At 33.9% G+C, this 24,798-nt stretch overlaps 1 protein-coding gene across 2 annotated transcripts in view; it reads right to left on the reverse strand.

Annotated features, from left to right (window-relative positions):
• Window positions 1-2,056: 2,056 nt before the first annotated feature.
• Window positions 2,057-24,798, reverse strand: part of LOC100374127 (ATP-dependent DNA helicase Q5-like) — a 31,304-nt gene continuing 8,562 nt past the window's right edge. Inside the window, exons 7-17 of one of the 2 annotated variants that reach the window (XM_085497733.1) lie at window positions 23,287-23,431; window positions 23,098-23,193; window positions 22,851-22,942; window positions 19,330-19,426; window positions 10,145-10,282; window positions 9,270-9,757; window positions 7,967-8,051; window positions 5,865-6,056; window positions 5,130-5,208; window positions 4,240-4,340; window positions 2,057-2,626 (exon numbers count right to left, since the gene is read on the reverse strand). In XM_085497733.1, the coding sequence (XP_085353859.1) occupies window positions 4,255-4,340; window positions 5,130-5,208; window positions 5,865-6,056; window positions 7,967-8,051; window positions 9,270-9,757; window positions 10,145-10,282; window positions 19,330-19,426; window positions 22,851-22,942; window positions 23,098-23,193; window positions 23,287-23,431 (1,498 nt within the window). In that variant the 3' untranslated portion in view covers window positions 2,057-2,626; window positions 4,240-4,254. Of the gene's footprint in view, window positions 2,627-4,008; window positions 4,341-5,129; window positions 5,209-5,864; window positions 6,057-7,966; window positions 8,052-9,269; window positions 9,758-10,144; window positions 10,283-19,329; window positions 19,427-22,850; window positions 22,943-23,097; window positions 23,194-23,286; window positions 23,432-24,798 lie in introns of those variants that run through there. The other variant, XM_085497732.1, reaches the window with a different exon arrangement.

Below are 24,798 nucleotides of genomic sequence, written 5' to 3' on the forward strand. Positions count from 1 at the left end.
GAAAATGCTCAGTATCTGTTAAATATATGCAAATTAGATAATTAATATGCATGGATTTCAACCAAAAACTAATCAGGTCTGAGTATTATCCAAGAGCATCTATATCCCAAGTTTCATTAAAATCTGCTCAATAGTACACAAGAAACAAAAATGCTTGAAAATTAGTTAATTAATATGCAAATTAGATGATTAATATGCAACCAAAAACTAATCAGGTATGAAAGCATCTATGTACAAAGTTCCAATAATATCTGATAATTGGTTTTTGAGATATAAGTGGAACAGACACACTAACCGCAAAGACTCCCATTGAGTGCTTACACACTGGTCAACAACTCCGGTTTCATGAACAGATGAGGCTCAAAACTTGGCAAACAATTTTATTATGATGATTCTCAACTCCAAGATTTGTTGTTCATTGATTAATTTTTGTCAGCAAATTCCAGCAGATATTTGTGTTCACTTTCATTATTTGATATCTGGAATATATGTTATTGAACATTTTTGTTTGTGTATGTTATTGTTAGTTTTTCTTTAATATTCAGATATTAAAAATTTTAATATTTGTTGAAATTAATAGTATTTTCAATAATAAACTAAAATTTATATATAGTGTACTTTGAGATTTTTAATTAAAAGATTCAATTGTGCAAATTAAGAAGTCTCTTATTTTTACAAATTACAAATTGTTCAGGCCTACAAGATTTAAACAAGCAGCCTGTCGGCTGAGATAGCTCCGCTGTTAGCAATGCACATTTCAATTAAAGAACAGAAGATATCATTAGAAAATAAACAATATACATAGTATCAATGCAATGGGGACTTGCTGTTTTCAACAAGAATTCAAAAATATAATTTTTAACCAAAAATGATTGTCGAAAATATCACTTTTTACCAAAAATGACAAAAATATTCACCAAAATTAGAGAATTAAAGATGTCATTACAAAATGAACAAATCTGAGAGAGATTCACATGTAGTACCTATATATGTAATATCAAAGCAATTGAACTTGCATTTTTTAACAAGAAGTCGAAAATATCACTTTTTACCAAAAATGACAAAAATATTCACCAAAATTAGAGAATTGAAGATATCATTACAAAATGAACAAATGTGAGAGAGATACACATGCAGTACCTATATATGTAATATCAAAGCAATTGGACTTGCGGTTTTTAACAAGAAGTCGAAAATATCACTTTTTACCAAAAATTACAAAAATATTCACCAAAATTAGAGAATTGAAGATATGATCATGAAATGAACAAATCTGAGAGAGGTCTACCCAAGGTACATATACACCAAGTATCAAAGCATTCAGGCTTGTAGTTTTCAAGAAGAAGTCGAAAAAGTAAAACATTGACACGAACGACGGACACCGGACGACGACAGACAATCACTCATATGATAAGCTCCGCTCGACAAAGTCGACAGCGGAGCTAAAAAATTAATACACACATTTACCATCAGTGACTGTCTCAAAAATTCCCAAGTAGGAAAGGTGGTGTAGCACAAGATAATATTCAAAAGTAATATCAAGTGAAGACAACACAAAGCAGGAGTCTCTCACCAAAGTCTGTGTACAGAATGTAGTAGGGGTGAAACAAAGTAATTCGTGTTGTGTTGACTAAAACTAAAAAACAGATTGCTTAACACCAAAGGCAAGCGTAACTCTAAAGATGGGGAATTAGCTTTTTTACAACCTTAACAACAATAAAAGCCCTGTTGGGTAATGCAACTGTGAGACACTCAAAACAAAAACAAAACTGAAAACAGGTGGCCTAACATGGGGGGGGGGGGGGGGGCACCTAAAAGGCAGTATGCCAACAGTTTCTTCTTTCTCGCACTTTCCCAGATAAATAAAGATTTTTGACATCTATCAAAACCCTGCACTCTCCATTGACACCCCCCTGCATTAACTTGACAACCAACTTGGACTTATTTGGCTATGATGACTGGGAGACAGTCATTACGCTTACATGCTAATTAGTATGCAAATTACCTTGAGCTCTTTAATCTTTTCTTGGGGGGCACTGCATAAATGACAACAACATTTCTTGATCAGTTTGATATTTAGTATTTAATAAATATATTAATAACATCATGTAAATGACATTCACACTAGAAAGTACAAGAAGCCTGTTGACATTGCTTATGTCCATTACCAGTCTAGATGGACAACAGTACTCGGGTCTATAATTTCCAAGCTTAATGAAACACCTTTAGCTTTAAGCCATAGCTATTACAGAAATACGTGTTTAAGTACAAAGCCCAAATTAGGCCTAGGAACTGTCTAGAAAATGACAAACAAATGTACAGTACACTTTCTATTTCAAGCCTACCGCGATATCCATATAATGAGAACTTCCGGAACTTGCTGAATGATAACTTTTACCATGATTGATGAGCGTCTCGGCTGATAAGAAAGCAATGTTGACTTGACCTCTATGATGAAACACGAGTAGTGATGTCATTCTTAGCCAATCAGTAAAGCAGATGCTTAAAAAGTGATTATCTGTAAACAAAAGCATCGTGTACCATCGTAGAAGAACGACCCCATTTTTCCCCGTCTCTTATTGTGATTAGACTTGAATGAAAGTGCCAATCTGACAGACAGCGAAATCTGTGGATTAAAAGTGCTAAGTTCAAATTATGTGCAACGACATCGAAAAACTTCAGAACGAAGCTGTAGAGATTTTGTTTGATGGTGACATTGACGCCAACTTGAACTTTTTTTACTTTAACAAAGATGGCAATGAATGTACAAATAAAGATCTGAGCTATTACACAAATACGTGTTTAAGTACAAGGCCCAAATTAGGCCTAGGAACTGTCTAGAAAATGACAAACAAATGTACAGTACACTTAAGTTAAGAAGCTCAACTCAGTAAGGTGTACTGTATTGTACATTTTTTCTGTCTCTTATTGTGATTAGATATGAATGAAAGGTGCCAAGCTGACAGACAGCAAAATCTGTGGATCAAAAGTGCTATCTACAAGTCAAAGCTGTAGGCATTTTGTTTGACGGCGACAGTGATGCCGACTTGGGCTTGTTCGACTTTGACAATGAACGTACAAATAAAGATCTGAGAAGTATTTTCAAACAACTATGAACTTTCGTAATTTTTACTGTGTAAATGTTTTAATTATTATTGATCTTGTATGACAGTTGATCCATAATTTGTCAAGACCAAAAATAATTTTATGCAGTTTAACCACTAACATTTTTGTTCATTTAGAGTTCACGCGTATTGGGCATGTTTGTCGGCGAGGAAATCCTAATTCAAATGATTCCTCACCGTTGATTTTTATTATTTCTGGTTTATTTGTCACATTATAAGCAATAAATTATTTTTTTGTTTTACTTCTAATTGTTAATTTAGTTCTGTTGCATGTTTTCATTTTCCGCTCTATTCCCTGCCGCAGTTTGATCTGTGTGTTGTAATTTTTTGTTTGCAATTTTTTTTGGGGCAATTTTCCATGTTCAGGACCCTGGGCTCTTACCCGCATCAATACAGTATATTTAAATTCTGGGTCAATTTGAATTGGATTAAATATAAAAGGACATGCATCAAAAGCCCCTTTATGTTCTTTGTAAGTACTGAGTTTAGAATTTATGCATGGATGTGAGGTTATTACAAGGATACTCTGTAAAGTATGCACGAAGACATACAGAAGTATCGACTGTATAGCAGGAGTATCGACTGACACGCAGCGGAGGTCAATGCGAGGGAATAGTCTCTGAATGCATACTTTACAATATCCTTGTAATAACCTTATTATTATACATCTTTTCCTCACAATGATACATCATGGAAATGCCGAAACCCAAAAGTTTAGAACAGAATCAGTGAACTTCTTTGTGTGGAGTCCAGTCAAACCCTGGTGGCAGCCATGTTTGTTTTTATTATTAGAAAACACTTACGGGCGTATTCATTCCATATTTAGAATTTGTATTTCCTAATATGGTAGGATGAAAAATGCAAAATTACGGCACGCTGTAACTTATGGCGTTATGGTGACATATGTATAATAAAATACTTTATTTCAAGTTATTGAAAAACAAAACCATAACAGGAGACCTGGAAAGAGATCTGTGTACATTCATGTATCGCATACTTTACATGGTGACCTGGAAAGTATAACAGCAAACTTAAAAACAGTGCTCTTATACTGTTTGAATCAAATTGGACAATGCATGAGGAAAACCTGAAATACATGCATGGATGCAGATACCTTTTTTCAGACTATTTATTTTAACTGTAAATCAGAATCTGCTGAACATCTTTTATGGCTTCGAAAGTAATCTTTTACCATCTTCTTGGCATGATTCTTCACTGTAAAAAAAATTTTAAAATTAGTCAAAACTGATGATTAAGGAGAACTATTTGGGACTATCACCTTATCGTTGGTTGGGGTGGTCGCACGCTTCAGTGACCAGGAGAGCTGTGCCGTCTGAAGGCTTGTACTCTTGGTAGGATCACCCAAAGAGGAAAAGTTGATTGGTAGAAGCCGAATGAATTATAGTCCTCTGGCCCTCCAAGTTGGGGGTTGGGCTATATTCCGATAACAAAGTGATTATTACAGAAAACAGGAGCCGAACGAATACTACTGAACCTAACAATTTTGGGGAAGCCATGACCACTCCTTACCGAAGTGAGATTAGGATGCGTCTGGGTGAGAACCGAGGGGAATCTCAAGACTCAACATAATTAGATGATGCATTCCTGGCAAAAACATCATTTTCATCATATTTTGTAAAGAAAGACAAGACAAATTTTTTGATATAAAAACACCTCTCTATTCATACAATTTGATTGCAAAAACATCATCTTCAGCCTATTTTACACATCTGTGTCTGGCAGGGCTAATATATGACTGGTAATGTGTTAAAACCGCCCCCCTAATTCATGTAACATTGTGTCAAATATAAAATAGTAATAGTTTTTGATTTTTTTTACTCCATGCACAATGAAAGTTGGTTCTACATGCAAAATTGCAGCTCTGTTCAAACTATGTTTTAAGTTCCTTTTCATGATTTTAATAAATTAAATGAACTTCATCGCTAATGCAAATTAGGTCACTGGGTGCCAAGTTGATTCAAAGTAAATGTTATGTTTACTCACATTCTCTGATGTTTGTGGTCTGGGGATAATCTTCCAATAACTTGTGTGATATTATCCGGGCAAGAGACTTGAATAAATCCTATCAGAAAAAAAATCAAATGAAACTGTAATTCTGGCATGGCTGCTATCAGTCGTACTAAACTGTTATAATCAATGTGCACAATATATAAGGTAAATAATTTGTTGCATCATTATTGGTTAAATTTTTTGCCTGTGTTGTTTTGCAGATGTAAATTAATAATGTTGTAATTGACAGAAGCTTAAACAGAGACTGATAAATTTTAATATGAACAATACATTACTGTGAATGTAAAAAATCTGAAAAATTGTTTTCACCCCCTTTTTTCATCCATCCTTGACTCCTGCCAAAAAAACTCAACATGTAGCTGTATTCTCAGACAAAAATACATGAAAATGTAATAAAAATTGGTTACCAATACCACCCAATCTTAGATTAATTTATATTAACACACTTTTCACATACTGTAAAGGTTTAATTATTAGCTTGCTTTAATTAGCTATGTGTAACTGTGATAAATCAGTAACCTAGTGAATATACAAAGTTATAATGCATTGTTTTATTCACAAACTAATAAATTTAACATTCTTGTAATATCGAAGCCACTAAAATTATACCCAATGAGTTTTTCTTGAATGTTTTACCCCAAAGAGTTTTCCAATAATAATTGTTAGGCTTCATGGAAGTCAGTGTAGTTAAAGAGTTATGTTAATTACCTTGGAAGCAAACTTATCATCTGTATAGTATGGAGTCAAATATTTTACAACTACATCAGCTGCCACTTTTTTCCTGTCAGCTTCAGTAGAAATAGATTTCTTTTTTGGTATCGTCAATTTGACTTTTGAATCCTCTTTTGCAAGCACATCTCCGTTAAACCTTACTCTTTTCATCACCTTGTGTTCATCTGCCTGAAATATATAGTAATAGTGCTATTATTTGTCCACACATTAAAACAGCAATTCAGCTGTAATACTAGTAATGTTATTTATTGCACTGAATGTAATACATGTATGAAATTTTACATTAATACTACATTGTGGCAACTGGCATGTATGTAAATAGGTTTCTATGTGGTAGTTGAGTGCGGTAATTGAGCGTCTCAGTTTTCATGAAGATACGAGTTGAGCATACGCTCACTTTCAAAAGTAAACGTGGAGCCAAACAATGGGAAGCTTGAGTGCGCTCACTTTTAAAAGTGAGCATGGGGACAAACCATGGAATGCTGGTGATGTAATGAAAGCTACGCTCAGTTTAACATGAAGCTGATACAAGTTCGTTTCAGAGGTCTAACTTAAGTTAAGTTAACGAATCCAATCTAAATTCACATGAGCAGGACATTTGTTAAAAATGACGCAACCATATTTAATTAAATATTCACGCAGTTTGAACTCCATGATCTTGTAAGATAGACGCGTCTTGTAATGAGGGACTACGCTCTCACTTTTACGTGTAATAGTAGGCATGGGACCAGCAATGGAATGAGAAGTGCGCGTGTCTGATTTCAAGTAATCATAAGTCACTAGTGTATACATGACATTTTTGAGAGTACTATTTTGATTTACGCAAGATAAATGCCGGGATCGGCCACAATTATATTCAGTACCGGTAGTAATAAAGATGCAACTCTGACGTTTGACGTTGAGCGCTCAGTTACCGCACTCAACTACCACCTAGAGACTCATTTACATACCTCCAACTGGGGATCATTTTGCTGAACATCTATGATAAACTAGCAGCTCAATTTTATTTAAATTCTACAGGATATAACATTATAGATATTGATATGTCCATTTCATGTGATTGCATTTGTTAATACCAACAAAAGCCAAGGCAATAAACGAACAATTCAAGTGATTCTCTTTGCCTGACAGTTATAATATCTAGAGAGAAATGGAGCAAGAGCATGGATAAAACACATGCGACCGAAGCACTTATTATAGCCCTGAATCTATAAAACCAAAACTATAAATTTATTATTAATCTGATACATCACCCATGGGTTATGTTTTAGCACCTGGGCAATTTTTTCATGCAGCAAAAAAATAGCATAAAAACGTCACAAACATAAAAACAGTATTGTTCTGACAGAGCTTTGTAGAAAGTCGGCAAATCTGTCAAGAAATAACCATGTGACATCCAATTTAAGTTATGCCAAAAATGAACATTGAAAAAATTTGAAAACAAAAATTGTCTTCCCAAACATACAAGTTAGATGCAATCAGAAATTCTAAATTATGCTAAGAGCTTTGTCGGTTTCTGGCTGGTCTGGCGTGCTCGTACTGATACTGGGTCAAGCGACAATACAACTAAAGACATGAATTTGTGCACTGGATCATTTATGATATCCATGTATAATAGCAATAAACTTTCAACATAATTGTGCCAAAGTCATTCAAGTTGTCAAAGTGATTATTTCTAATTCTATCCTTGTTGACTGAGGAAATGTTCCTATCTACATGCATTGCTTTAAAGCACATTTTTTACCTTGCCACATACATGAAGTTACGTTTCAGTAGCGAGTCAAAAAGACTGAAGTTCACCTTTTGTTGAAATCATCACTGGTACAGTGAATGTGTAAATTTTTGATCAAACTACTGCATGAAAATAACACAAAAACATTTGATTGTACAACAAATGTTGAAAAAAAGTAATGCGCAATGATTTGGTTCAGTGATCTTCCTAAATATGACCCATCAGACAAAACATCACCCAGAGCGATCTTTCAGATAAATATGACACATGGATACGGTAACCTTGAAGATGGATCCATGAACGGTTCTTAGACTATCATGCCCTCTATCACGCACAACTTACTCACCTCATCTGGGAGTGGCCTCTTGGTGGCAGCACAATTACCATCAACATAATCGATCGAGTCTGTCGTACATTGTTTAGAATCCTCCCTGAAAACAAATCACAACAACAGAACTAACAATTCCTGATTCCCGAATTGATAGTGTTTGTGCATTTATTGTTATTGTTTTTGCAATTGCACATATTGCATGACCAGAGGTCAACAAACTAGAAGGTAGAACAGATTTTCCAAATTCGGAGTACACTGATCATCCATGTTTCTAACTTACAGCGTAAAAAAAACCTCAAATGAAAGTCCCACCATCTTTCAACTAACTATTTTGTGGGGGTATTTTGGGAGTCATATTTATTCAGCAAAACACACAGGTACCATTTCTTTGTCAGTAATTTTCAGCAATTGAGCTAGTTGTATTCAAGAAAAAGTCATAGCATTTTTTTTTCTACCAAAATTGAAAAAACAATTTGCCAAAAATAGAGAATTGAAGATATTGTCATGAAATGAACAAATCTGACAAAGGCCACCCAATGTACCCACAAACTAAGTATCAAAGCAATTGAGCTGGTAGTTCTCAAGAAGAAGTCGAAAAAAGCAATTGTTGATGGATGATGGACGAACGACAACAGGCAATCACCTATATGAACAGCTCTGCTTTGTAATCTGCGATGACATCGAAGCTAAAAAAAATTATGTTTTTAGCATGAGATTTGAACTCTCAATTTTTCACTTGCAAAGCAAAGGTTTCAACCACTACACTATCACAATTTTCAAATGATCAACTATGATAGCAATCGGCTGAACTTTAATAGAGTTTTCGCAGCAAGTACAGTTTACGACGATGACACAAAAACTGAATGACAGACATTTTTCAACTACTACAGTATTACTGTCCCTTCAGTTTATTACTTGCAAGCAAATAAAACTAATAAAAATTTGATAAATTTATCAATTTTATAAAATCCTGGGTCTAACTAGTAGCATGTTGTACTTTTTAAGGCGCATTTTTTTCTATCAGAACAGTGACAATTCAACATGAAATAAAGTAGTCCATAATATGAAATATGTAAAGCAATTAGCAATATTATCATAATTGGCTGGTGTAGCAAGAAAATGCATACTAGATATGAGCAGAAGTAAAGAAGCCATCAAAATCACCAACAGATCTAAACACAAGTCAACTAGAGTAGCCAGCTAGCTAGACCAAGACTGAGGGAATAAACACAGTACTGTTGTATAATTACATGCAGATGAAATGCCAATCTAAGTAAAATTACTCAGGAATATTAGTGGCTTTGGGTTTTTTCCTTACCTGCTTTTCTTCTCATCGCCATCCAAAGGATCAATTTCACATGTAAATTTCTTACTGTCCTTGTTTGCAGTAACTGTTTCCACAGACACAGGTGAGTCTATCTCCATAGCAACAGGTAAAGAGTCACTAGCTTTTGTCCTGTCTGCAGAATCTGTATCATCATTGCAAACTTCAACATTTTTGCTCACAGCAGATTCTGGAACCGAATCACTATCAGCACTTGCATCACTGTAGTATGAAAATTTAAACGTTTCTGTGTCTTTCAAGAAAGACACTTTCTTTTTTTGAACACCTGTTGATGCTCCATCTACTAACAATGACCTGGCTGTTTGAAATGTAACTGGATATTTTGTGTCTGATGAAGTGTTATTGTCACTATCAGTGTCCTTTGGAGAGACAGACTGTTCCTTGGATAATAACAATGAAGAAGCAGTCTGAAATCCCATTGTGGCAGGTGGATTTATCCTACTAAATCTTGGAGCTTTGAACTGCAATAAATTGAAATTAATAATAAAAATACATATTTTATGAAAGCTCATACTCTATCATTCGTTAAAATTTGGTGTTGAATTAGATGGAACTTTCACCTGGTCACCTTTTATTGACTATTCATATTAGTACTATGAAGAAACTGAGCAAAAAAAAACAATTTAAAAAAAAAAAGTAGAATGAAACACAAGAAACAGCGATTTTGCATTACTTTTTTTTTGGTTAATCTTTTTTTTCAGAATACGAGTTTTCTTTTTCCATTACAATTTTCATTATGTGTAAATTCATCGAAAATCACTGAACCTCTTGTATATATCTACAATTTCTGAAAAAGTGAAGAAACCGGGTAAGTGCCCACTGAGTTGTACAAGATAAACTGTACTTGCCTGTGGAACATTAACAGCTGAGACACCAACATCACTTGAGTTACTTTCTTCTTTTGCACTCTGTGTTACATTACCTGATTTACTTGTAAGTACATAATGTAATTCTTTGGATTTGGTGGCCTTATTAATTTCAGCGACCTACAAGTACAAAAGTTACCGTACACATTATGTAAACATGTAAGAAGGGTACATTTACCCCAGAGTGCATCTCACAAGTATATACTATGCCTTATACACTTTGTAAATATAGAAAATAAACAAGCATTGAGAATGCACAGTCCCTGTTCTGTATTAAAGACAAAGTCTATTACCAGTAGTGATTCACAATTATGTGGCTACAGTGATGTATTCTGTTGTTGAAGAAAATATTTGGTTCACTGGGTGAAAAATGTAATGGGCAATCAAATGCCAGCATTATAATTCAAACAAATAATGTGACATTCAAAATGTGAAAGTTAAAATGACAAGTTTATGCAAAACTACTGACTGCGAAACAACAAAGTTGTGGAGCACATTTTATCTCTTAATATATTATGTTTTTCAATTGATGGTAATGCTTAAAGCGCGGTAGTCGTCGCGTTGCGTATATGCGAGATATATGGGTCTCATATAAACAAAGATGGCGACTTTGACTGTTGCACAGATCAACGAGTACGAACTGAGACGTTTCCAAGCTTTAATTAGGCAATTTTCATGTGATTGGAAGGTATCGAAGGAGTCACCGGCGGTAATCAGTGCAAGTCACGCCCAGGTCAAACCTCATACTTGTGATTTCCATTTGAAGAGCGCAATGTATTGTGGGAAAATCAATATTTATCAACACAAATGTGGCACATGCCCAGGGCGACGACCTGTTAAACTGTAACAGACAATTGCAGAGATTTTTTCTCATTGTATAAATATAGTGTATTACCTGAACAACAACCCTGAACTGCAATTTATACCTTGCCCCCACATACCAAGGTTGTATGAAACAGGAGGGAGTGCGCATGCGTGAGTAGTAGAAACATCGGTACCGATCTGCTCCACCAAAATAAGAAACAAGCAGCCTATCGGCTGAGATAGCTCCGCTGTTAGCAATGCACATTTCAATTAAAGAACAGAAGATATCATTAGAAAATGAACAATATGAATAGTATCAAAGCAATCAGACTTACAGTTTTTAACAAGAAGTCGAAAATATCACTTTTTACCAAAAAATTACAAAAATATTCACCAAAATAAATTAATTAGAGAATTGAAGATATCATCACAAAACGAACAAATCTGAGAGAGGTCCACATGTAGTACCTATATATGTAATATCAAAGCAATCGGACTTACAGTTTTCAACAAGAAGTCGAAAATATCACTTTTTACCAAAAATGACAAAAATATTCACCAAAATTAGAGAACTGAAGATATCATCACAAAATGAACAAATCTGAGAAAGGTCTACATGTAGTATCTATATATGTAATATCAAAGCAATTGAACTATTGGTTTTTAACAAGAAGTCGAAAATATCACTTTTTACCAAAAATGACAAAAATATTCACCAAAATTAGAGAATTGAAGATATCATCACGAAATGAACAAATCTGAGAGAGGTCCACATGTAGTACCTATATATGTAGTATCAAAGCAATTGGACTTGCGGTTTTTAACAAAAAGTCGAAAATATCACTTTTTACCAAAAATGACAAAAATATTCACCAAAATTAGAGAATTAAAGATATCATTACAAAATGAACAAATCTGAGAGAGGTCCACATGTAGTACCTATATATGTATTATCAAAGCATTTGCACTTGCGGTTTTTAACAAGAAGTCGAAAATATCACTTTTTACCAAAAATGACAAAAATATTCACCAAAATTAGAGAATTGAAGATATCAACATGAAATGAACAAACCTAAGAGAGGTCTACCCAAGGTACATATACACCAAGTATCAAAGCATTCAGGCTTGTAGTTTTCAAGAAGAAGTCGAAAAAGTAAAACATTGACACGGACGACGACGGACGACGACGACGGACGACGACGGACAATCACTCATATGATAAGCTCCGCTCGACAAAGTCGACAGCGGAGCTAAAAATCTATCGAAAACCTCATCAACCAGAAAAATTTAATACACCATGGCAAGTAATAAGACCAGCTACAAGAACAAAGATAGAAGAGTAGACCAAATGATATCAGGATCGACCAGAAATACAAGGCGAACAACACCGGACCGAGGAGAGGAACAAGATGGCGGTACAGAAAGCGGCAATAGCCAGCAAGGTCTTAAAACACTCGTGAACCTGCCTACAGAACAAAAAATAACGATAATCCTAAAAAAAATCTTCGAAATAAAGTCTGATGTCGAGCAGATCACACCATTAACTAAGAAAATAGAAGAGATGGAAGGAAGAGTGAAAGATATAGAAACATCGATCGAAAATGTCCACGAGAAAATGGAAGAAATTACGAAAGACACAGCCACCAAACATGAATTGACTGAATTAGAAGAAAAACTACGAGAAGTCGAAAAAGAAATAGAAAGACTAAAATGGAAACAAGACGATCAAGAAAATAGAGGAAGACGGATGAATATTAATTTCAGAAACATACCAGAGGGGTCAGAACAAGGAAGCAAGGGATGTATAGAATTTATACGAACATTTATGGAACAACACATGGGGTTAGAATCAGTAAAGAACATAGCGCTACAGAGGGCGCACAGAGACCCGCCATTTTTGAACCCGTCGAAAGGAAAAACAACAAACAACAGACCAATAAAAGTGGCATTTGTAAATGCAGGCGAGGTCAGAAATATACTTATGTCGGCACCACGCATTCTGAGAAATCACCCATATAAAGGTAATCATATATTTATCACTGATGACGTCAGCTTAACAGTGCAAGCCGAACGAAGACGCCTACTCGAGTACAAGAAGCAGTTGAAGGCTGAACAACCCCAAAAACGATGTTTTGTGGCTTGGCGTGTACCCGCTACATTAATGGTCGAGGGGACGACGGCAAGATGAAGCAGATGACAGTTAAGGACATTAAATGAGTAATATTACATTAAATGGAACTAAAATTGATTTGAGCTTTGATGAGGTTTACATGTGAGTAACTGTCATTTTGGGGACGGAGGTAAGATAGGTGTTTTTTTGTAAGTAATTTGTTTCTACCAACATGGTAACACCTGCACTCCACCTTTTGGTTAACTCAATCTCTTGTTATGTATTTATGTGTGGATTATTTGTTTTAGCTTTTATATGTTTTTATTTAAGTTATGTTGTTGTTATACTTCAAAAATGGGCAAAATATTTCAACTTGACACCTGATTATATGTATAATCATGTGATTGATGGAACTTAGTATTTTAACCTTCAGTGCCAGGGGGTTGCGGGATTACAAGAAAAGAAAAAGATTTCAATCTGGCTGAACAAGAAAAAAGCTAACCTAATTTTACTACAAGAAACACATAGCACCCCATCAGATGAACAGTTTTGGTCATTACAATTCAAAGGCCAGTGCTGGTTCGCCCATGGTACAAGCGCTAGCAGGGGGGTGATGGTGATAGCTAAAGATTTGAATTTATCCATTAAAAAATGCATTATTGACCGGGAGGATGGTAGGTATGTTCTGCTCCATGCTGTATGTGGTGGAAGATCCTTTATAATTTTAAACACATATGCTCCTAACAGAGAAATAGAACATAACCACTTTTTGTCACAAATTGACCAGTTGCTGTTGAACAATCCCTTTGAACCACAAAGCGAGATAATTTGGGGAGGGGATCTAAATTTTGCAATGAACTTAAAATTAGATAGAGGAGGAGGTAACCCCAAATTTTGGCAAAAATCAGCAAACCAAATGAACGACATTATGGAAAAATACAATGTAGTAGATATCTGGCGTCTATTGAACCCAGAGGTACAGCGATTCACATGGCGGAGAGGCAAACCTTATGTAATACAAAGTAGGCTAGATTACATTTTCATATCGAATGACCTGCAAAGCCTGGTGAATAAAGTTGAGATTATTCCAGGAGTGCAATCAGACCATTCTGCAGTTCAACTTATACTTAACTTAGCCGAATTAAATCGAGGTCCATCACACTGGAAATTCAATGCTAGCCTTGTAAATGACCAAGTCTTCGTAAAAAGTTTGACAGAAAAAATTTCAGTGTGGAAAATGGAAGTAGAAAACAAGGATAAGGGACTTATTTGGGACTACATAAAATATAAAATAAGAGAATTCTCTATAAAATACTGTAAAAAAAAGGCCAAAAGCCGTAAAGATAAAATTAAAGAATGTGAAAAGGAAATTATACTCCTGGAAAAATTATGTTGCAACACCCCAACTGAAAATAATTTAAATAATTTAGAGGAAGCCAGACATGAACTAGAAAAAGAATACAACTACATCACAGAAGGGCAAATAATTAGATCTAGAGCAAGCTGGTATGAAAAAGGCGAAAAGAATAATAAATTCTTCCTGGGTTTATTAAAAACAAAAAAAAGTAGATCGGTTATAACGCGACTTAAAAAGAACAATAGAACTATAGAAAATCATAAAGAGGTACTTCTGGAAATAAAATCATTTTATGAAGATCTCTATAGGGCAATCACTAAAGAGAACCCAAACCTGCAGGAATTTTTAAATGACAAAATACCCAAACTGGAGGAAAAATCAAAAAATGTTTGTGAGGGACTACTATCCATTGGGGAGGTACATTGTATTCAATGTGTTGAAATCACTTCCAAAAAATAAGAGCCCGGGAAATGATGGATTGACTTCAGAGTTCTACAAGACCTTTTGGCCCATAGTGGGAAAAATGGTTGTTGATTCCCTAAATTCTGGGTACCATAAAGGGGAATTCTCAGTCTCACAACGTCAAGGTATAATAACTTTAATTGAAAAACAAGGGAGAGACCAACAGCAACTTAAAAACTGGCGGCCAATCACACTTTTAAACGTGGACATGAAACTTGCATCAAAATGTTTAGCAAAAAGAGTTGAACAAATCTTGCCGGAGATAATTGGTTTATCTCAGGTTGCTTTTGTGAAGGGAAGAATTGCAGGAGATTATATAAGACTGATAGACAAAATTTACAACTATACACTGGAGCAGGGTTTGCCTGGCGTCTTGTTGGCAATAGACTTTGAAAAGGCCTTTGACACAGTCAATTGGAAATTTCTTTTACATGTTTTAGAAAAATTTGGATTTGGGGAAAATTTCTGTAGATGGGTCAAAGTAATGTACACAAACATTCAAACCAGCATAATGAATAATGGTTATAGCACGGGATATTTTGAAGTCCAAAGAGGGGTGAGACAAGGGGACCCTTTGTCGCCAGCTTTATTTATATTGGTACTGGAAACATTACTTATTGCAATAAGGGAAGACAAAAATATTATTGGTACATGTATTTCAGTGGCAGGGCAGCATGTTAAGGAATCCGCATTTGCGGATGATATGACATGCTGTCTCTCTGACTGTAAATCTGTGGAAGTTCTATTATGCAAGATGAAAAAATTTCAGACATGCTCTGGGTTGAAAATAAACAAAGAAATCAAAGAAAGCTTAGAAAGAACTCCCGTACGCTGAGAGTATTGGAGACACATTAAAAATTAATTCAAAATTACTTGAACTTGAGATATTGATGGAAATGCAGAAAACTAATTATGCAAATAAGGTAACTAATATGAACACATTTAAGTGTAAAACTAATAAGGTCCGCGCAATGTAAAAGTAATAAGATCTGCGTAATGTAATATCTATGTACCAAGTTTCATTGAAATGTGATTAGAACCAAAAAATTATTAATTATTGTGCTAATTAAGAGAATTAATATGAACAGATTTTAACCCAAAATTAATCAGGCTGTCTATTGTCCTAGAGCATTTATGTACCAAGTTTTATTCAAATGTGATGATTAATACTTGAGATATCAGTATTAATTAATTAATTAATTAATTATGTTAATTAGGTGATTAAGAAGCATAAATATTTACCAAAACTAATATGGTGTATAGTCCTACACATGTAGGTTCATTGAAATGTGATGAGCACTCTTTAAAAGTTTCATTAAAATTCAATGAGTGGTTCTTAGGACAAATTAACTAATTAAGCAAATTAGTAGTTAATATGCACAATAATTTATCCTAAAATTAATCAAGTCTCTGCATAGTCCTAGAAGATCTATGTCGCAAGTCTCATTGAAATGTGATGATTAGTACTTGAGATATCAGGTGAAGGGCTGAAAATTAACTAATTATGCTAATAAGGTGATTAATATGCACAAATATTTCTCCAAAAACTAATTAGGTCTCTGCACAGTCCTCAAGTAACTATGTACCATGTTTCATTGAAATGTGTTCATTACTACTTGAAATATCAATAGCTGAAAATTAATTAATTATGCAAATTAGGTAATTAATATGTACTGATATTACCCTAAAAACTATCAGTGCAGTCTCATATGACATCTATGTACCAAGTTCTATTGAAATGTTATGATTAGTACTTGAGATATCAGTGGAAAAGCCGAAAATTGATTAATCATTATGCAAATTAGGTAATTAATATAAACAGATTTTTACCAAAAACAAATCAAATCTGCGCATTAGTTCAGAGCATCCATGTGCCAAGTTTCATCAAAATCCAATGAGTGGTTCTTCATATATCAGTGGAACAGTCATGGAACAGCTAAAAATCAGCTAATTATCATGCAAATTAGGTAATTAATATTCATAGATTTTTACCAAAACCTAATCAACTCTGCGCATTATCCCAGAGCATCTATGTACCAAGTTTCACCAAAATTTGATTAGTGGTTCTTGAGATAACAGTGGAACAAAAAAAGTGACATACATACATACATACATACATACATACATACATACATACATACATACATACATACAGACAGACATACGGACATACAGACATACAGGGTAACTGCAAAGACTCCCTTTTGTGCTTCGCACACAGGAGTCAAAAACTGAAGCGGTCTGGCTGGGAAAATGGAGAGACAAAAAAGATGAGAAATTCGGGGTAAAGTGGCCCACCTCACCTATTAAGATTGCAGGAGTATACTATTCATACGATAAAGTGGAAATGAGAGAAAAAAATATAGAAAAACCCCTAAGAAATCTGAAAAGAATCCTTAATCTATGGAAGTGTAGAAAACTCTCCCTGTTTGGAAAGATTCAAATAATCAAAACATTTGGGTTATCTCAATTTAAATATATTCTATCTAATACATATGTGCAAAATAATGTTTTGAAACAAGTTCAAAAACTAATATACAATTTTATATGGGAAGGTACAGATCGAATAGCAAGAAAAACTATGATAGGGGAGGTGGGCAGTGGGGGCATAGGAATGTTAGATATATTCATCACAAAGAAAACTCAAAGGATTCTTTGGATAAAACGTTTAATAAATGACGAAATACACCATTCCTGGAAATTCTTTGTACAAGAAAAAATTAATAAAATTGGAGGGTACATATTATTAAAATGCAACTTCTCAGCCAGACTGCTCCCAGTGAAATTTACGGAATTTATTTTAGATTGTTTAAACATATGGCAAGAAATAAACGAGCATAGAGGAATAGATCAGATTTTATGGAACAATAAATTAATCAAAATTGGGAGAAAATCAATATATTACCGCAAGTTTGATGAACTAGGAATTAGATACATATCTGATCTATACAGTGGTAAAAGAATGAAACCTTGGGTTGATTTTCAGAGGAGAGGTCTAACAATGATTGACAAACTAAAATGGATTGGATTGTGTAACACTATCCCAGAAGAATTAAAACTGGCAAGTAATCTGGAACGTAAAGAAATAACAATTAGAGTTGAAAATAAACAAATTCACCTAGAAAATATAACAAGAAAATCTTTAAAAGGAGAGCTAATCAACAGAATTTTTATGAAACCCAGAAGTCAGTCAATAATTGAAAATAGATTCACTGATGTAATAGAATGGAACCAAATGTATAAAATGGTCATCAACTTAACAACAGACACGAAAACCAGAGAATTTCAATTCAAACTGTTACACAATATTCTGTACACTAATTATCAACTGCACAAAATTAACCCACAACGCTTCCCAGAAGAAAAATGTACCTTTTGCAATGATCACCCAGAAACGCTTAAACACCTCTTTATGTTATGTAAGTATGTGGTGTCCCTATGGCAAGATATCTTTGTATTTAAAATCTAGGGGAAGCACTTCAGCTCAGTAGTGTGCCAAATAAACTTTGTTTGATATTGGGGAATCCTGAATATAGTTGGCAAGTGAACTTTATAAGTCTACTTGCTAGAAAACATATCTATTTCTCAAAATTCAAAAAAACAGTGCCAAACTACCTAAATTTCAAGCATTTGCTGAAAAGATATTTTGAAATTGAAAGACAAATTGCAAGACAAAATAATAAACAAGAGGCACATTACAAGAAGTGGTCCCCCTTGATTCCTTGTATCACATAATGTACACTTAGAAAATACTAAGGTTTCATAAGTTTTATATGCTATGTAACTTCATTAAAGAAGCCCAATAAAAAAATGTTGTAAACACAAAAAAAAAAAAAAAGGTTGTATAAAACATCTATGTATGTAATGTAATGTAAAGTCATTTGAACATTTTAATCATGAAATGACATTCTGAGTGTAGTTTAAGCATTAGACTAACTTGCTGCAAGTGTGTATGAAGTAAACTGCCTTGAAAAGAATCAAAGTTGTTTATACACATAGATAAAAATTCCAAAACTTTCTGTGGACAGGTGAAAAAAGATTTTAGAATCTCGCATTAGTGTTAGTCAAGAATCAGCACAGACATGAATAAAAAAAAATGGCTGTCAGTCAGCCATTTTTGTTTGAATCTCAAAAAACAAATTGACGTGCACCTGTAACCCAATAAGGTGTTACCACAGCAAATCGCAAGTATTGAACTGTGTATGTCATTTTTTTTGTTGGACACACTCATACTGGACGGCAGGAATGTCACTGTGCACCTATATTCATATAAACTAGTGAAGAAGGTTTTGAAAGTGTTATGGACACCTTTACTCAATTAGCAAAGATTCAACTGAAATTGAGGCCTAGAATATATCACAAATATCCCACTGCACCATGGACATACAACATCATCGCTAATCTGATGAGGAAATCAAAAGATTGGTACTTTACCTTGGAGAAAATCTTGCCTCTATATATATTACTTTGTTTACTGTCTTTAAAAATGATGTGTTCTAAATTCAATGCACAGTCTCTGGCTTCCATGTCACTGCAAGTAAAATTGAAATCCGTGACTTTAAAGCATGGTTCAACAATCCCTAGAATTACATCAGTGCAACAAGAGAAAGGTAATTTGAATAGCTTGTTTACTATGTATACAAATGTTACCTGATCTGTTAATCCTATGCGCTAACATTGTACACTGCATTGCCTGCAGTTCGGATATTAACAATTTGATCAGCCATTGAAAGTCACTTTGAAGACTTGTGCTTAAAGTGCCTGTGAAATGGCTGCTATTTTCACGCCTAAAATTATCCATTGATACATATATATTATTAATTTTTATGTTTCTAAGCATGAATTATTTTTTAAAAGTAAAAAAATGTGTTTTAAACTCAATCTACGGCAACCTTATTTTTGTGTATTTTAAAACGAGGCTCCTCATTAGCTTCTTATTTGCATACAGAAATTCCCCTTGTGACGTCAGAAGGGGAAGTCGCATGGCAGCTTGCATTGCCGATATGTGTAAATAAGGCAAATTTCTTCTGCAGTTTTCTTGTCTTTGACTAAATTTTCACTTATGTACTTGTTCGTCGAGGAGGAATGGACCATAATGAACACATAGTACTGTAGAATACTTTATTTTCGCTTGGAATTTATTTTCGCTATTTTCGCTGGAGGGATGATTCCGTGAAAATAAAATCCAGCGAATATACTTTTTTTCCTATATTTCACATTAAACTCATCAAAAATCAGTTAAAATAAATTCCATACAAAACGCCCAAAAAGCCTTTTCAGCGAAAATTAATTCCAGCGAAAATAAAGTATTCCACAGTATCAATTTTTGTTGCATGGGGTTGAGTTAGATGCGAAATATGTCACTACACTGTTTTTTTTCATCGATCGTCTGAGTAAAACTTTCAAAATTAAAATAAAAGAGAACATATTTTGACATTCCAAACATTAGACTATAGTGATCACTATAAAATAATTAAAAAAAACGACAAATCACAGTTACTAAATAAATGACAGCTGCTTGGAAATAAATTGAAATTTTGTTGAAATAGTTGGTCACCACGAAGGCAAGTGTGTTAAAAGCGGTGTTTAATTGGATAACAAAAATAATCGAGATCGACACACATACAGATAAATTCAGAGTGGATTCGTATTAGCGTGATCCATGGCATGATTGTCATAATTATAACATCATATTGAAACTTTATTTGGTGGAAACACATTGACCAAGCCCGGATTCTTATTTCATAAATTATTACGCAGATCAAGCTGCAAGCATGGAGGTAAAAAAAGAACAGAGGTGTGAATTCGACATTCAACACCAATCACCAAACAATTCAGAAACTTTTAGCCTTCGAAAATGAAAACAATTAGCAGTGTGTAAGGGCTGTGTAATTTCCTGTTTGTCCGACGCTTCGTTTTCGTGTCACTGTCAAAATTATTGCTACCTTTTACTTAACAGGGACTAAATGGTCTCTATAAAACGATAATCACGATCGCAAAAATAGTCAACTCATTTGAAACACTTGCCGGACGTCTCTCTCTCTTCTGAAATCCGCCTCGGTGATCATAGTCCGGAATATATTTTTCTTTCAAAAGTGTTGCGCCAGATTTATGTTGTCGGCGTTTCTCTTTAAACCTAGTTGTTTTTTCATGGACGAGGACAGTTTTTCCAAAAAAAGGAATCTGAGGTTAAGTGGCTTTCGTCCACTGATGTCGCACCTTCAGATCGATTAGAAACGTGTGAATACTTACACTATGACTATACGTTTCACTGCAACTGCCCACAACACAACATCTAAATACTCCTCTCAAAAAAAAGAAAATAGACAAAAAAAGAAAAAAACTGCCGACTGAAAAACGTATATCGTTTAAAAGTATACTGAATGACCGGTGTTATTACGGCTCAGGGCTATGACTCTCATATTTTGGCATTTGGTGGCGCACTTTCGGCGAGAATCGGAAATCCGGAAACAGTTGACCGCTTCAGGATAGGTGGGCGTGGCTACAACACGAGAAATATCCGAAATTTACTTGGATACGAGTAATCATTTTCAGCAAAAAAATCAATAGCTGCCCATTTCAGTGGGACACAGATCAAAAATGGGAAACGTGAGGGTGGGCATTGCACAGGCACTTTAAATCTTGCTCAATTAGTAAACTAACATCAAATTTGTATTTTCTATTAATATTTCTGATTGTACATGTATACGATAGAAAACATACTCAACTCACTCCCAAATGCACAACTATGAAGTGCGATTTCCATACTGAAAATTGTCACCATCATTCACCCAGTACTACATTTAACCACTACTACAAATGTAGAAAAAATTGTATTTATTTTAATCTGAATCCATAAAGTACAACTTATTTCCAATATAGAAACATGTCTGGAATTTTTATAAGTGCATATGCTATAACTTCAGCAATTATAGTAGGCAGATCAATTATCATGATCTGTAAACAGTTTTCATACGTACTGAATAAGGTTTTAACATTTATAGGTTTTATTTTAAATGTTGATCTAGAAAAATCATACAGAGAACGGATCTATATGCATGTATTGTTAGCACTAGGTTTTCACTTCACTCAATAATTACCAAAACAATACAAATAAAGTTATTGTCTTTATTTTACTGAGGCATTGCAGGATGGTAGACAAATACAAAAATTGGAACTTTTAAAAGCTTTTTTACTCTAGATGGAGGTGTTTAGAAAAATAATGGCTCACAATTATAGATTTCATACTGCTGAAATACGTGATACTGTAATGTGACAATTCATCAATGTCCTTTATAATATCAGTTGTAAAAACTATGCATATATAATTTTAATCTTCGATACAAGTTTATTTTTATATTTTAATTATTATTATTACAAATTGTATATTGTTCATATGAGATAGTAACATTTTCATTTAAATACAATAAACTATTTTAGCAAAAGTACTACACTCTAGCTAAATAAAATTTGAACATCAGATACAGCTGAGATGTTTATATTCAATCCGTTTTATTACCAGCACAAGCAGTAACACTTTTCCAGCTATTTATGTAGTAATTTGATTTTTGATCAAACCATAAAAGCTATGATAACTTTTGGACAATATTCTCAGGAGCAAAGCTATGTTACAGAAGGTTCTATGTTCCCATGCACAGCAGTACCATGCATGTACATGGGCTATGCGCAAGTTGCTGTGCCTGTGAAAACAGCTAAAGTCAAAAAAACTGCACAAACTCAACTATGAGTGAGATAATCCTGAAAATAATGTACATGTGCAGGGGAATTTTTTGTTCACCGTTCAGGAGAGTCTCAAAAACCAGCCCAAAGTACAGTTTATTGAGAGTTTTTGACCATAGTTTTCTCCGGTTCTAGTTGCCAGGCAGTGAAAATACCTGGATGTTCACTCCCAAGAACAGTAGCTCAAGAAATGAGTTTCAACAATATTGTACTACCTTGTTGCCATTTTTACTTCACTTCCCTGCATGTATTCAGAATAATTCTTTGTCAAGGCATCCTCTATCATTTTAAAACAGTGTTCTCGAGTCTAGAAAAACAAAAAAAACAAAGAAAAAGTCAAGAGAAGTTGATAAGAGAACCATATAGGAAATCATTCATTAAATTGTTGATGAAATAGATTTAAATGTAAATCAATCATTAAATCATTGAAATAGATCTAGATTTAAATGTAAGTAAACTTACTTTTACAGCTAAGCCAGAGATTTTTGAGTTTGCTGCATCTTGTAGAGGGCAGTCTTCATCTGGTGGGATGAAATCTTTCTTTACAGTGGATTCCCCCTACAAATATTCAAAGAAGTATTTCAGAAATCATGGTTCAAAAAAAAATTGAAATTACAAAGCCTATGCAATCTTTACAGATATTATACCCACCCCTCTTCGAAGTTTAAATTGTTTTCTTATAAGATCCATTCTCTCTTCTCTCTCTTCTTCATCTTCTTCTCTATTCCAGAACTGTTCAGGATCAAAATCACCATTTTCAATTCTTCCACAGTATGTATCTTCATAGTCTTCATCACTACAAAATGTACATATGTGATTCTGACTACAATATCTGATATTCTGAAGGAGGTCGTCAATCAATGTACCATATATTTGTTCTATTAGAAGTACAACTACACAAAGAAACTCACCTAAAGTAACAATAACTAGTACTTAGGATTGTTGTACATGTTTGAGCCAGCCAAGTTTTAATGAAATTCAAGAACAGACAAAAATCAAAGAAAGCTTAGAAAGAACTCCCGTGTGTTGAGAGTATTGAAGACACATTAAAAATTAATTCAAAATTACTTGTACTTGAGATATTGATGGAATAGCTGAAAACTAATTATGTAAATCAGGTAACTGATATGAACAGATTTAAGTGTAAAACTAATAGGGTCTGCACAATGTACCAAGTTTCATTGAAATGTGATTAAAACCCCCAAAATATTAATTATTATGCTAATTAGAGAGTTAATATGAACAGATTTTAACCCAAAATTAATCAGGCTGTCTATTGTCCTAGAGCATTTATGTACCAAGTTTTATTCAAATGTGATGATCAATACTTGAGATATCAGTATTAATTAATTATGTTAATTAAGTGATTAAGAAGCATACATATTTACCAAAAACTAATATGGTGTATAGTCCTAGGTTCATTGAAATGTGATGGGTACTCTTTAAAAGTTTCATTGAAATCTAATGAGTGGTTTGTAGACATCAGTGCAACAGCCATAGAACAGCAAAAAATTAACTAATTATGCAAATTAGGTAATTAATAGGCACAATTATTTATCCCAAAATTAATCAGGTCTCTGCATAGTCCTAGAAAATGTCGCAAGTCTCATTGAAATGTGATGATTAGTACTTGAGATATCAGGTGAAAAGCTGAAAATTAACTAATTATGCTAATAAGGTGATTAATATGCACAAATATTTACCCAAAAACTAATTAGGTCTCTGCACAGTCCTCAAGTAACTATGTACCAAGTTTCATTGAAATGTGATCATTACTACTCGAAATATCAAAAGCTGAAAATTAATTAATTATGCAAATTAGGTAATTAATATGTACTGATATTACCCTAAACACTACCAGGTCTGTGCAGTGTCATATGACATCTATGTACCAAGTTTTATTGAAATGTTATGATTAGTACTTGAGATATCAGTGGAAAAGCCGAAAATTGATTAATCATTATGTAAATTAGGTATTAAATTAATAATATTAACAGATTTTTACCCAAAACTAATCAAATCTGCGTATTGGTTCAGAGCATCCCTGTGCCAAGTTTCATCAAAATCCAATGAGTGGTTCTTCAAATATCAGTGGAACAGTCATGGAACAGCTTGAAATCAGTTAATTATCATGCAAAATAGGTAATTAATATTTATAGATTT

This window comes from Saccoglossus kowalevskii, chromosome 4 (assembly GCF_978046115.1).
Source record: "Saccoglossus kowalevskii chromosome 4, keSacKowa6.1, whole genome shotgun sequence".
NCBI classification, from domain to species: Eukaryota; Metazoa; Hemichordata; class Enteropneusta; family Harrimaniidae; genus Saccoglossus; species Saccoglossus kowalevskii.